Below are 11211 nucleotides of genomic sequence, written 5' to 3'. Positions count from 1 at the left end.
CAGAAGGTTGACAGGGATCTTGGTTTTGAGCACATCAGTTCAATTGTTTTAAATGCGATGTTTCGACCAGGAGGTATCACATGAAAAATAATTTTGTGCTATTTACAGCGCCCCGCATCAGGGAGATGCGTGTATTATGTTTCAGTTGGACGAGATGGCATTTACCCACTTCTGAGACTTCCACAAACACGTGACTTGAGTGGGCTTTTTCTGAGAACCAATTGCTATTTGAAAAAAAAGAAGTTTTTGTCCATTCTAGTGCTTTGAACTCATTAAAGTCAATGAAGGCAAAATGACGTTTTTATTCATGGCAATATTTGATACATGGCATCAACCATCCATTTTAGATTCTAAAATGTCACAAACGTGTGCACTTATCAAAGACATTATTTACAAGTTAAACATAAGGGTGTGTATAAAAGAAAAAAAAACAGTCTCGGACACTGGGCAATGGTCTCAAGCATCACTCAGAAGATTCCTCTCAGACTTTCTTCTTTTTCTTTTTCTTGCCACTTTCAAGCTGCAAACACAAAAAAGTTTGTTAAAGACAAACAATGGAGTCCAGTCATGAATTGATGCAAAGTGTGTTGTAGATAGAAATGAGCAACGCCCCACCAAAATTCACACACTGTTCCAACACAAACCTAGTCATGATTCGTGAACTAACCTCAACTTTGGGCTCAACGTCCGCCGTTTCGTTCTGCGCTTTGGTGGCCTCCATTGTGGTGCGCTTCTCTTTTTTTTTCTTCTTCTTCTCTTTGGGCGTCTCTTCACTAACTGGCGCGGCGGCTTCTGCTTCGCTGTCAGTCCCCTCCCTCTTCCTCTGTGCAGAGGAAAAGAAGGTGAGTGAGGGGAGCGCCTCCAGCAGATCGGGAGGCTGATGGAGCAGCTGAGGACTTTACCTTGCTTGCCACGTCCGACTCCTTGGCGGTGACGCTACAGTAAGGTAAAAATAGACCAAGGTTAAAGATGTGAACATCTCTGGTCAAAATATTTTTTTTCTGCTTTAAAAAAAAGAACAAAAATCTAACTTAATTGCCACTGCATTTTCAATTTCACAATGACTCGGAACCTTTGATACCATTTGCCTTTGTAAATACAAAATTAATTTCTTAAATGATTTCTCAAAGCTTAATTTATTGTAAAAAAAAATCTCAGTTATCAAGAGCTTTCCCTTGGCGATGGCACGAGTCGCTCGAGCAGTGCGACTCCCTGGAAGAGGACGGCACACCTCAGCCAGAGATAACCTTCTGCCATCACGCAACCCATGAGAGAACCAAGCTTGACTTTGGTCTTCAGTTAAAATGATTCAAACTGAAAAAAAAAAAAAGCAGGCGCTTCACCCGTAGTACACGTAGTCAGTCTTCCATGCGTCGGGTGTGCTTCCGTTGGGCTTTCCATGCTTGTCCAGAAGACCTTTTTGGATCATCATCTTCTTCTGACTCGCCTGGTGGCGCAAACAGAGCACGAGACAAGCGTTGGGTCCCAAGAGCGAATCACATCATCTCATCATCAGCGGGCTGGCTACCTTGGGGCCGAGCCCCCACTTGCGCGGGTAAGTGTCTCGCTCCATGATGACTCGCTTGATTTTGGCCACCACGCCGTGATCGCAGGTGGAAATGACTGCCGTCGTCATCAGGGCCACAGCTAGCGCAACAAAGACAGACGACATTCAAACATTTGATATCAAATAGTATTTGGGCATGATAGATTATTATTATTTTTTTTTTTGTGGAGCAGAGTTGAGCCATCAGACAAGGGTGATAGATGGGAGGTCAGCACAGCCCGAGGGCTCCTGGATCTACACGAGTCATCATGTGGCCACGCACACGAACACACTTGCGTACCCATGCAGATTGCCTCTCCCTTGGTGGTGATGACCACGATGTCCTGGTTGACCTCAATGCCATCCTCGTAGCGCAGCACGCCCGGCAACATGATCTTGGCACCGTAGCAGATGGCATTGACCTGGAGAGCGACACTCACGTCAGGTGCCATCGGCCAGCCTGGGACACGTGAGGGGACGGAGACTCACTGCACTGTCCTTCATCACCAAGCGTTTGTGCGACACCAGAAGTTTCTCCAGAGGGAAGATGACGCGTCGCAGGTACGCCTCGTCTTTGTTGTGGTCAAACTGCCACTGGGCATCCAGAATGTCGTGCATGGTCACCAGGTTGTCCTGAGCAAACAGGTGAAAAAAAATGAGCACAAAAGACTTCATGGCCAAGAAACGAGAAGAAAGTGAGCGGATGCGCCCGTGTCAACAGTTGAGATGTGAGAAGAAAATCTCAGCTGCCATTTTGCTTTGCCAAAGTTTCATTAGCGGTGCGACACAGCCAGTCGGCCGCAACTCAACACTTTGGGACAACGCGCACGCTTCAAGTGAGATGTCGCCGCCTTTTTCGGACGAGCCCATCTTTTTGTTTTCGGCTGGGCCTGATCACAGCTTTGCCAGCTGCGACGATTCTGACCAACGTGCTTTCTGACTGACGGCGCCCACCTTCTCTCCCATGACGCCGGAGCGGACCCTGCGGAGCTCTTGCATCTGGCCGCCGACCCCCAGCAGCAGGCCCAGGTGGACACACAGCGTCCTGATGTACGTGCCTGCTTCACAGCTCACCCAGAAAATTCCTGAAAGACGTTGGCACCAGTGTCAAGCGGGCATCAAGCGGGCGACACACTCCATCCTGCCCGCCGCCGCTCACCGAGCCTCCTGTCGGCGTCGTACTCCACCAGTTTACTCTCATAGATGGTCCGCACTCGCAGCTGGCGTTTGACGGCGGCAATGAGCGGTGGCCGCTGGAAAAGCGCCCCCGTCAGCGTCTCTAAGGCCTGGAAACAGCCGGCAGCGGGTCAGACGACTAGCCCCAAAGGCAGAGAAACTTTACATCCACAATTAGCCACTTTGTCCATCCCTGGAGTGACTTCTCAACAGAATCAATGCAAGGGATTATTTTGCAATGTACTTTTTCCACAAGCAATGATTTTAGGAAATTTGATTTGAAATCTGATTTGAAATCTCGCCAGACTAAAATGACTATTTGATAGCAGCCAGGCACGACTTACTCTGGCCAGCGTGTGCTCGCTTTCGATGGCGTTGTGCAGCCGAACAATCCCCACATACTCTTTGCCTGCAACACACAGCAGAGCGGGTGAGTGGGAGTGGCCGCCTTTTCTTAGTGGAAACGGGCAGCCGAGGACCGACCCACAAGAGTCGCCCTTCCGCTTCCCGCCACACACACACACACACACACACACACACACACACACACACACACACACACACACACACACACACACTCATTAAAAAAATAAAATAAAATAGCAACTGCGTACCGGCACTCTGCTGGGATTTGACCAAACGTGTGGCTCGGTCCACGCACACAATGAGGCATCCGGTGACTTTGGGGTCTAGGGTGCCGCTGTGGCCCGTCTTTTCCACACGCAGGATCCGCCGGATCCATGCCACCACCTCGTGAGACGAAGGGTTGGCCGGCTTGTCTAGGTTGATGAAGCCCGACCTGCAGGGGGAGGGGGCAAAGTCACTCATTATCTTAAATGCCAGTGGCCCCGCACAAGAAATGAATAAGTTATAATATTTTACACCACAGTGATGTGTACATAACCTAACTCATGTAAAACAAACAAACAAACAAAAACATCATCGTACTGTCCCTCCAGCCAATCTTAGAGCTGAACGACCATGGAAGTGCATTACCACATAAACACTACCATCCCAACACACCCTTCAACTCTTAGTTTCAGCAGCAGCACGGGTGACGTCACTTGCAGTTCAAATAACAGTAATCCCTTGCTACATCGCGGTTCGTTTATTACCCAAACTATGACAAAACTGCAATTTATAGTCCGAAAATTACGGTAGTCTGTTTTGCAGAAATGTGATTGTAGCCCAAACACGGACTATTTTAGCAAAGAAAACTTCCATAGACGATGTGCAGTTGGCGATCATTTGATTTTCTATAACTGTTTTTTTTTTTTTTTTGGTTTTTTTTGTTAAGTTTTCTTCGCAAAAATCACGACGTCATCCAACACCAGTCCGTGAAAATATTGTCTGGCAGTAATCCACTCTGTGGTGCAAAAGGTTGCACACTAGGAAGTGAAAATGACGCAAAAAAGGAGCCGAGGGGTGGCGTTGCAGGGTACGGTCTTACTTGATGTAGTCTTGGATGTTCCTTTTGAGGGGGTTGCTCCCATTGGGAAGCGGCGTGTAGTGGGCTGTGCGCACGTTCAGCTTGTCAAAATTCTGTGGGAAACAGACACCACTACCACGTTAGGTATGGGACGCACGCAGCATGAATCCATCAAGCGCAAGTGGCGCGATCAGATCAGATCGGATTTAATCTTTGATGCCGCCCGCCCGGCCCTCAACGCCACACCGCTCTGGCCGCGGCTCTGGCAGAACGCTGGAGCGCGTCAAGAAAGGCAATGGCGCTGCCCCGTCCCCAGTTGTGGGGGCGGGGCAATGGGCTGGGCCAGGCCACCGCTCAGCGAATGGATAAACAGATTCATCACGTCGCACCGGGAGTAAGGAAGAAGATGAGCGTGCGGATGCTTACCTTGAGGAGAAGGGGCCACTGGGACGTGTCCAGTGTGGGCACTTTGCTTTCGGGCTGGATGAGGAAGTCCCCTTGCTGCTGGATTTCCTATTAAGACAGTTTTTTGGTTTGTTACGATCAGTGCCAGAGCATTCATAGGGGACACATTCCAAGTCTGATATTTGCCACAATAAAATTCAATTAATAAAAAATGTAATGACTAAGCAGAACAACTTTGGAGGTCTACCAACAACAAAAAGATTAATTTGGGGTTTCTACAACACAACTTTAGTGGGCCATTTATTGTAAAGTGTTCAAAGGCCCAAAATACAAAAGACGTCGACTTTGACACTCACCCCGACATCTTCGGCCGTTTTCTTGGCCTTCTTCTTCTTCTTTACTGCAGCGGCAAACAAAGCACAACATGAAAACCCGACCGAGGCCACTCAAACCCAATCAAAAGCTTTATAGATTGGCAGTGTACCTTCTCTGCTTTGTCATGATGGAGCGCTATTATGCTGGATTTCACCTGGCAGATTATCTTGTATAACACTTAATTTAGGGATGATCTATTTTTTGTAATAATCGTTATTTTCTCGAGTTACATTGTTTCGTGTTCATGACATGTCTCATATTTAAAGCCTTTTTTCAACCTAAGCAGTTTTGCGTCGTAAGATTCATATCGCGCGGGGTAACTGAGTGGTGCACGAAGCGCAAGAATACACCACGGGAGAGAGAGGCTGTGGGCCGAGGAAGACAGCGATACCCACGCACATGGTATATGCCATTTAGGACTGTTGCGTCTTTCTTGCGCGTTAGAATTTTGTGATTTTTTTTTGCCTTTCACAGGGATGAGATGGCAAATGTGTAAAAGCACGGAAAAGTAGTAGGGGATATATATATATATATATATATATATATATATATATATATATATATGCCGTCTAGGCTAACGGTGCCCGGGCCCATAAATACATTAAAAAAAAAATCTCTGCAGATTTACACGATTCACGAAAAGGATACTTTCGATGGAAAAAAATGACGAAATCCAGGGATCCGCTGAAAATTCTTATCCCTGCTTTAATTATGTCTCCAAAGCGTAAGGCAGACTCTTCAGACTCTCTTCCGAAGACGAACAACTTTTCAGATTCGAGTATGTTAAAGCCTCAGCATAGGAAAATTCACAAGTGTGAGGAAAACGCAAATACGCCACTGAAACCGAAATCTATAGCAATATTGCCTGCATTACGACAGTCATATGACTGTTGATTTAACATTCACTTTGTCCAATTGTTTTCTGACCAACATTCACGAGCTTGTCGAACGGATGGTCCACGTGTTAAATCGTGCAACACGTGCAAGCTAGCTTGAGGAGGCTAACGCAATGCTGACGAAGAAACGAGGGGTAGTCGAGGGAAAAAGCCCATCACATTAGGCCTCGTCGCTCCAAAACTGAGAAGATGACTAAGAACATCGTTAGGTTGTAATCGAAGACAACGACCGAGGGTTGATCGATGTGGGGGAAACGTTTAACGAGGTTTTTACGGTCAACACGTGGCTTGGCCAAAGCAGCGTCGGCTTCACTCACCATCCGCGTCCGCCATCTTGGTGACTGACTGGTCGGACGCTCTTCTGGCTGCCCCTTCTTCCGCTTCTTCTTCGTTGTCGTGCGAGTAGCTTCTTCACAGAGATCCTCTGCTGCCATCTTTGGACGTACTGCACTACAGCAGCACAACTCTTCAAAAACAATTTACAGTACAATTAACACACACATGAGAAAATAACAATTCGGAAAGAATTTATGAATTACATATTGCGCAACACAAAATACAATATGGTTGATGGAAAAAAAATCACGATTCGAATCACTTTTTTTTTTTTATAAAGAAACGTGTACAATTATATTATTGTATTTTGTTCAAAAGGTTTCACACCTGTCAGTGTAAATTTTATTTGGATAAAAATGAAAATTTCGAAATGAACAAATCAGAAATGTTGAGCATTTGGATAAAAATCCATCCATCTTCTTCCGCTTATCTGGGGTCGGGTCGCGGGGGCAGCGGCTTTAAGAGCGACTCCCAGACTTCCCTCTCCCCAGCCACTTCATCTAGCTCATCCCGGGGGATCCCAAGGCGTTCCCAGGCCAGCCATCTTTATTCAAACATTCGCGATATCACAAATGAAAACGCGAGCGACACTCTTGACTGCTGCACGCAAGAGCAGTTTTACCTTGCATCGGCAGATGACGCTGTTGCTCCAATTTATGAGAGCGATTTCAAGTTACATTGATGCACAACTGTTCTACCTACTCACACTGAGTGACAAGTACTGCAAATATTTTGACATGACATGGGGATGGGTTAAATGCAGAGGACAAATTTCACCAAACCCAGATGTGTTTGTGACGATGATCACTGGGACTTGGGGGGACTTTATGTTGTAAAAATCGGTGCACCATGGGACTAAAATTGTAAGTGCCCCCCCCACACACACACACACACACAGACGTCAAAGTGATTGCATGTGTGCATGCGAGCTAAAAGCTCACTTAGGCGCCAGTCACAATGCATCATGGCGGACGGCGGGCCGTGTGGTCATGTGGCCCGTGGGCGGGGAGGCGCGGGCCGTGTTTTGACAGACATCACTATGATGCATCCTCAAAGTGACAGCAGTACTGAACACGCATGCGGCCTAAAATGTGATGACTCGGCGCCGGCTGCCATCCTGGCCTCCAGATCGCACTCTTGCGCACCCGTGTGACCTTTTCAAGCAAATAGTAAAACAAAACATCAAACATTCTGAGGAGGAGCTTGTAAAGCCCCAGTTAAAACACACAAATGGCCTCACTTAATGTTGACGTTTAGTTTTCACATGGCAGGGCACATGGGTTGGAGGTGGTTTTGGTGGATGTTATGGGGGGAGGTGGGGGGCAGGCCAAGAGAACAATAGAATTCCTGGTTCCATTCCGGCCATTCCGATGAACAGGGATTGTGGCCTTTTTCTTATGGGGCATCAGTCCAATGGCGGCGCAAAAGAGGAGACTGCGGGCGGCGGCACACCGTAACTCATCAGAACTCCAGACACGCTTCTTCGCCCCCAAAGCTTTTGGGAGAGAGGACGGGAGGCGGAGAATTCGGAAGCTGACAGAAGGTACAATAATGAGGTTTTGTCCCAGAGAGGGGAGGGCATAGGAGATTATGCCTATGCATAATGGCATAGCAGGGTTGGAAGCAAGCTGCAAAACGAATGAATTTGAAAATCACTCATCAATGGCAACTTGCAGGTCCATTTCATGAATTGGATGACTTGGAGGCAGATTGTCACCAACTCAGAATCCAGTTCAACGCTGAGCCTTTACACCGGCCAATCGTTTGGGAAACGTTCAGACAAGTGAGCTCGGTCATGATCATCATAGCTTGTCATGCCAAACAGCCAACCCATTCTAGGGTGTCGTGCAAGTCAGCGTTGTTCAGGCTGGATGATAAGGGGCACGCTCGGACGATATGCCCCATGGTCTGGGCGCCCTCTCCACACTCACACGACAGATATGCATGTTATCAGTGGGCCGAGGGTTTATCCTTTTACCACCCACAAGGTCGCAATAGGTTGGACTGTTTTTGGCATGTAATGTTAGGATTGGTCTCTTTACGGATTGACAGGGTCACGATAAGAACGTTCCTAACTTGACCCCAGTGAGCTCGGTTAAATGGCCACATGAAAACACAAACTGGACTGGATCTCCTAGTGCCTTAAAAGGACACCTCAGACCACAAGTGGGCTGCAAGCAGACGGGATTTTTCTTAAACGAGTGTACAAAACATATGCACTCGAAACGCTTACCTTCAGCGGTCGGCGGGCGTGGACGCGTCTGAATGTTGATTGGCTGAAGCAGAGGCGGGTTCAAAGCATCAATCAACCTCTGTCGGTGGCAAAGAATGAATGCTTTTGAAGCTGGTTTTGTGGAATACCTGCTTAGCACATCAAAGACGGAACAGGATTTGGGATTTGGGGGCGGGGAAGTCCCCCTCAGGGCTCCACCCAAATCCTGCTGGGTTTCACAGAGGTCAAGGTCACCGAGACGGAAGAAACAAGGACACGGCTCCCAGAAACTGGCAGCTAGCTAGCTACTTGCTCTTTGATAATGGCTATTGTGAACATAGTAATACACTAGCATCCTTCGGAATGCATGCAGCCACGACGTCAATGAGTCACGTAAACATGTGAGCGACATACACATCATCCAAACGAGACAAAAACGAGCAAAGAAAGACAAATGACGTAAGTAAATGACACCATCAGAATGCATGACCTGCACGCCACAATGTCGTCGTGCACGTTTACCGTGCAGCTGCTACTGGTGAAGTCTGGAATTGCACTCAAAACAAAATAACAGAAATCAGTCAAGATCTTGAAGCCTGTTAAGAGTCAGAAATGTTCATCAGGTGCTTTTGTTTTTTGATGCGCCATCTGCCTGTGAAAGGCTCTATTGTGCAAGAAATGCTGATTCAGAGTTTTCTTTTTTAATGACATGATCCCACTCGCTCTGTGCAACTCTTACACGAGATCCTTTCCCTTGCCAAACACCCCGAGGTCGTTGAGGCTTCCTATGCGCCTCTAGGGGGCGCCATGAATGACGCATCAATAGCATGAGAGTGAGAACTAGGTCAGACACAACATGACTCAGGATTTTCACTCCCTTGCTCACCTCCAAAAGGCGTCAACGCCCACTTTATTTTGCATTCACAGTACTTGGAAGGCTCTGATGGACTTTGAACGTTTGAAAAGGATAAAGCAGATGCCGCAAAAGTGTGTGTCTGTGTGTGTGCGTGTGGCTGAGGCAGTTAATGAACCATTGTAACTGGCGGTTGGTTGCTTGCTTGCTTGGGGGAGTAAATAGAGCAGTCACAGGTTTCATGACGTGGACGTTCCGCTTCAGACTAAAATGGCTAACACGCTTAGCCAATTTCAAACTCGCTTTGGGGGGGATGAGTTTTCCAAAACCTCCAGAAAGAAAGAAGCTTGAAAGGAAATATGTTGGGCTCAAAAGCTGCTGCATTTTTTTTACATGCGTGTGTGAGGAGCATCTGCTATCACACAGGCCAGATGGACTGTGTGTGCGCGTGTGTGTGAAGTGTGTGCAGGCACGAGATCTTCCTCCTCCTCCAAGGCAGATGTGCCAGTTGAGAACAAAAGGGGGCGGGAGATGGCAAAGTGACCAGCTGAGCACAGCTAAGTGACCTTTGACCTCAGCTGCAGAGACACACACACACACGTGCTGGCATTTGTAAGAAGTAGTTTGGGATTTCGGTAAACCTGAACGTTAGCTTTACAGTTTCCCAACCACTTCATAATGTGCTCACAGGCGCGCACACAGGAGGTGAGTGGCGATTGAGTCATGTCTGCAGCTTGTGAGAGCCAGGTGAGAATGCACCTCACCAAGTGTGAGTCAACACGAAATGAGGCAAAGACGTCTCGCACCAAGCGACCCCCCCCCCCCCCCCCCGGCCCCCCTCTGCCGGGGTGCGTCCCACCTTTTGCTGCAAATTACAGGCACTCAGTTTTCATGCAACAACGTGCAGCTGTGCAAGAAAGGCGGGGGGAAAAAAAACAAAGTGACGGCACCTCGTTTGAACTCCCAAAAAAGGCCCGTCCATCATAAATTGCTCTGGCGCAAAGTTCTGTTAACTTGACTTTCTTTCTTTTTGTATTTCCATAGACAGGCGCAACTAGTGGGTGTCTGCGCCGTCATGGGAGTGGACACAGCCATCGATAGGTTATTGAAGGTGTCCTCATTGAATGCCCGGAGCCGATTCCATGGAGACCATGAAGATGCTCCCAGCATCAGGGCCGGATTGCTAATCAAGACCAATCGGTACAAAAAAAATAAATTTGGAAGTGGGTTGTTTGGACCGGGGAGCACGAGTGGTGCTGTAACGCATATCAAGTTGCCATTGCGGAGCGATGCAATCAAGTGGACCAGGAAGCAACGAGCGGCCAATGAATCCAGAGTCTGTGCTAATTAGCCAACGGCTGAATCCCTCCGAATAAGCTCATAAAATCAATCGAACAACTCTAAGGACAAGCAGACTAAACCCTCTGCGCTATTCTCACGACCCCGCCAACTCCCCACCCCTCGTCAACGTCTTCTTGATCTGTGTTTCTTTCCAAGTACAGCAAATATGTTGGAAAAAAACGTGCCAAGACTGAGAAACAATGTGATGTTGAGCCACGCAAAGCGAGTGAGGTGGCGAAAGAGAGCGACAACCCCAATCCGTCAGAATCCAACGTTGCTTTCAAACAACAAGCCGACGTCAGCTTTGAGCGTCAAGAAATGAATTTGTCTTCGTTGTACACCAACAATGGAGACAAAGCGCTCGTGTGGAGGTGTGACGGCACCTCCTAAACCCTCGGGTTCTGGCCCACCCACCCACTTTCTCTTTCGTCTCTGAGGACTGGAAGCCAAAGTTCAGGAGTCCTGCGTCCTGATTGGACGGCTGGTTCGGTGCATCCTGGTGCCCTCAGGGCAGAAGCACCCTGACTTCCCAGCAGACGGTGTAGGCGTTTGGCATGGGCGTCCAGCGTGGGCCAAAAGGGGCATCTACCGCTCCGTTTGTCTATTTTTACATCACATTTGTTTTTGTCTGTCCGTCTGCAT

The 11211-nt window shown here is 48.0% G+C and overlaps 1 protein-coding gene and 1 non-coding gene across 2 annotated transcripts; both read right to left on the bottom strand.

The window, feature by feature from the left end:
* Positions 1-282: 282 nt before the first annotated feature.
* On the bottom strand, positions 283-6263 carry dkc1 (dyskeratosis congenita 1, dyskerin). The gene is made up of 15 exons (XM_085932533.1): positions 6145-6263; positions 4913-4956; positions 4578-4664; positions 4173-4264; positions 3337-3521; positions 3067-3131; positions 2706-2832; positions 2501-2631; positions 2036-2179; positions 1848-1968; positions 1529-1647; positions 1344-1447; positions 903-936; positions 668-823; positions 283-520 (listed from the first exon to the last, which is right to left on the bottom strand). The coding sequence occupies exons 1-15, from the start codon at positions 6158-6160 to the stop codon at positions 482-484; spliced, it is 1464 nt and encodes a 487-aa protein (XP_085788659.1). The 5' UTR covers positions 6161-6263; the 3' UTR covers positions 283-481.
* Positions 1746-1822, bottom strand: LOC147045611 (small nucleolar RNA SNORD83). Its single transcript, XR_015068393.1, has one exon. It is a non-coding gene; the product is annotated as a small nucleolar RNA SNORD83 (small nucleolar RNA).
* Positions 6264-11211: the final 4948 nt, after the last annotated feature.

Source organism: Syngnathus leptorhynchus, chromosome 15, assembly GCF_054491065.1.
Source record: "Syngnathus leptorhynchus isolate UIUO chromosome 15, UIUO_Slep, whole genome shotgun sequence".
In the NCBI taxonomy this organism is placed as follows: Eukaryota; Metazoa; Chordata; class Actinopteri; order Syngnathiformes; family Syngnathidae; genus Syngnathus; species Syngnathus leptorhynchus.
This window is presented reverse-complemented; position numbering and strand designations above follow the sequence as displayed.

Excerpts from the sequence above, each read along its gene's own strand:
- dkc1 (XM_085932533.1), bottom strand. Across the intron at positions 937-1,343 it reads ACTGACTACGTGTACTACGG|CGTCACCGCCAAGGAGTCGG; the intron begins GTGAAGCGCCTG and ends ACCTTACTGTAG. Across the intron at positions 824-902 it reads AGTCGGACGTGGCAAGCAAG|AGGAAGAGGGAGGGGACTGA; the intron begins GTAAAGTCCTCA and ends TCCTCTGCACAG.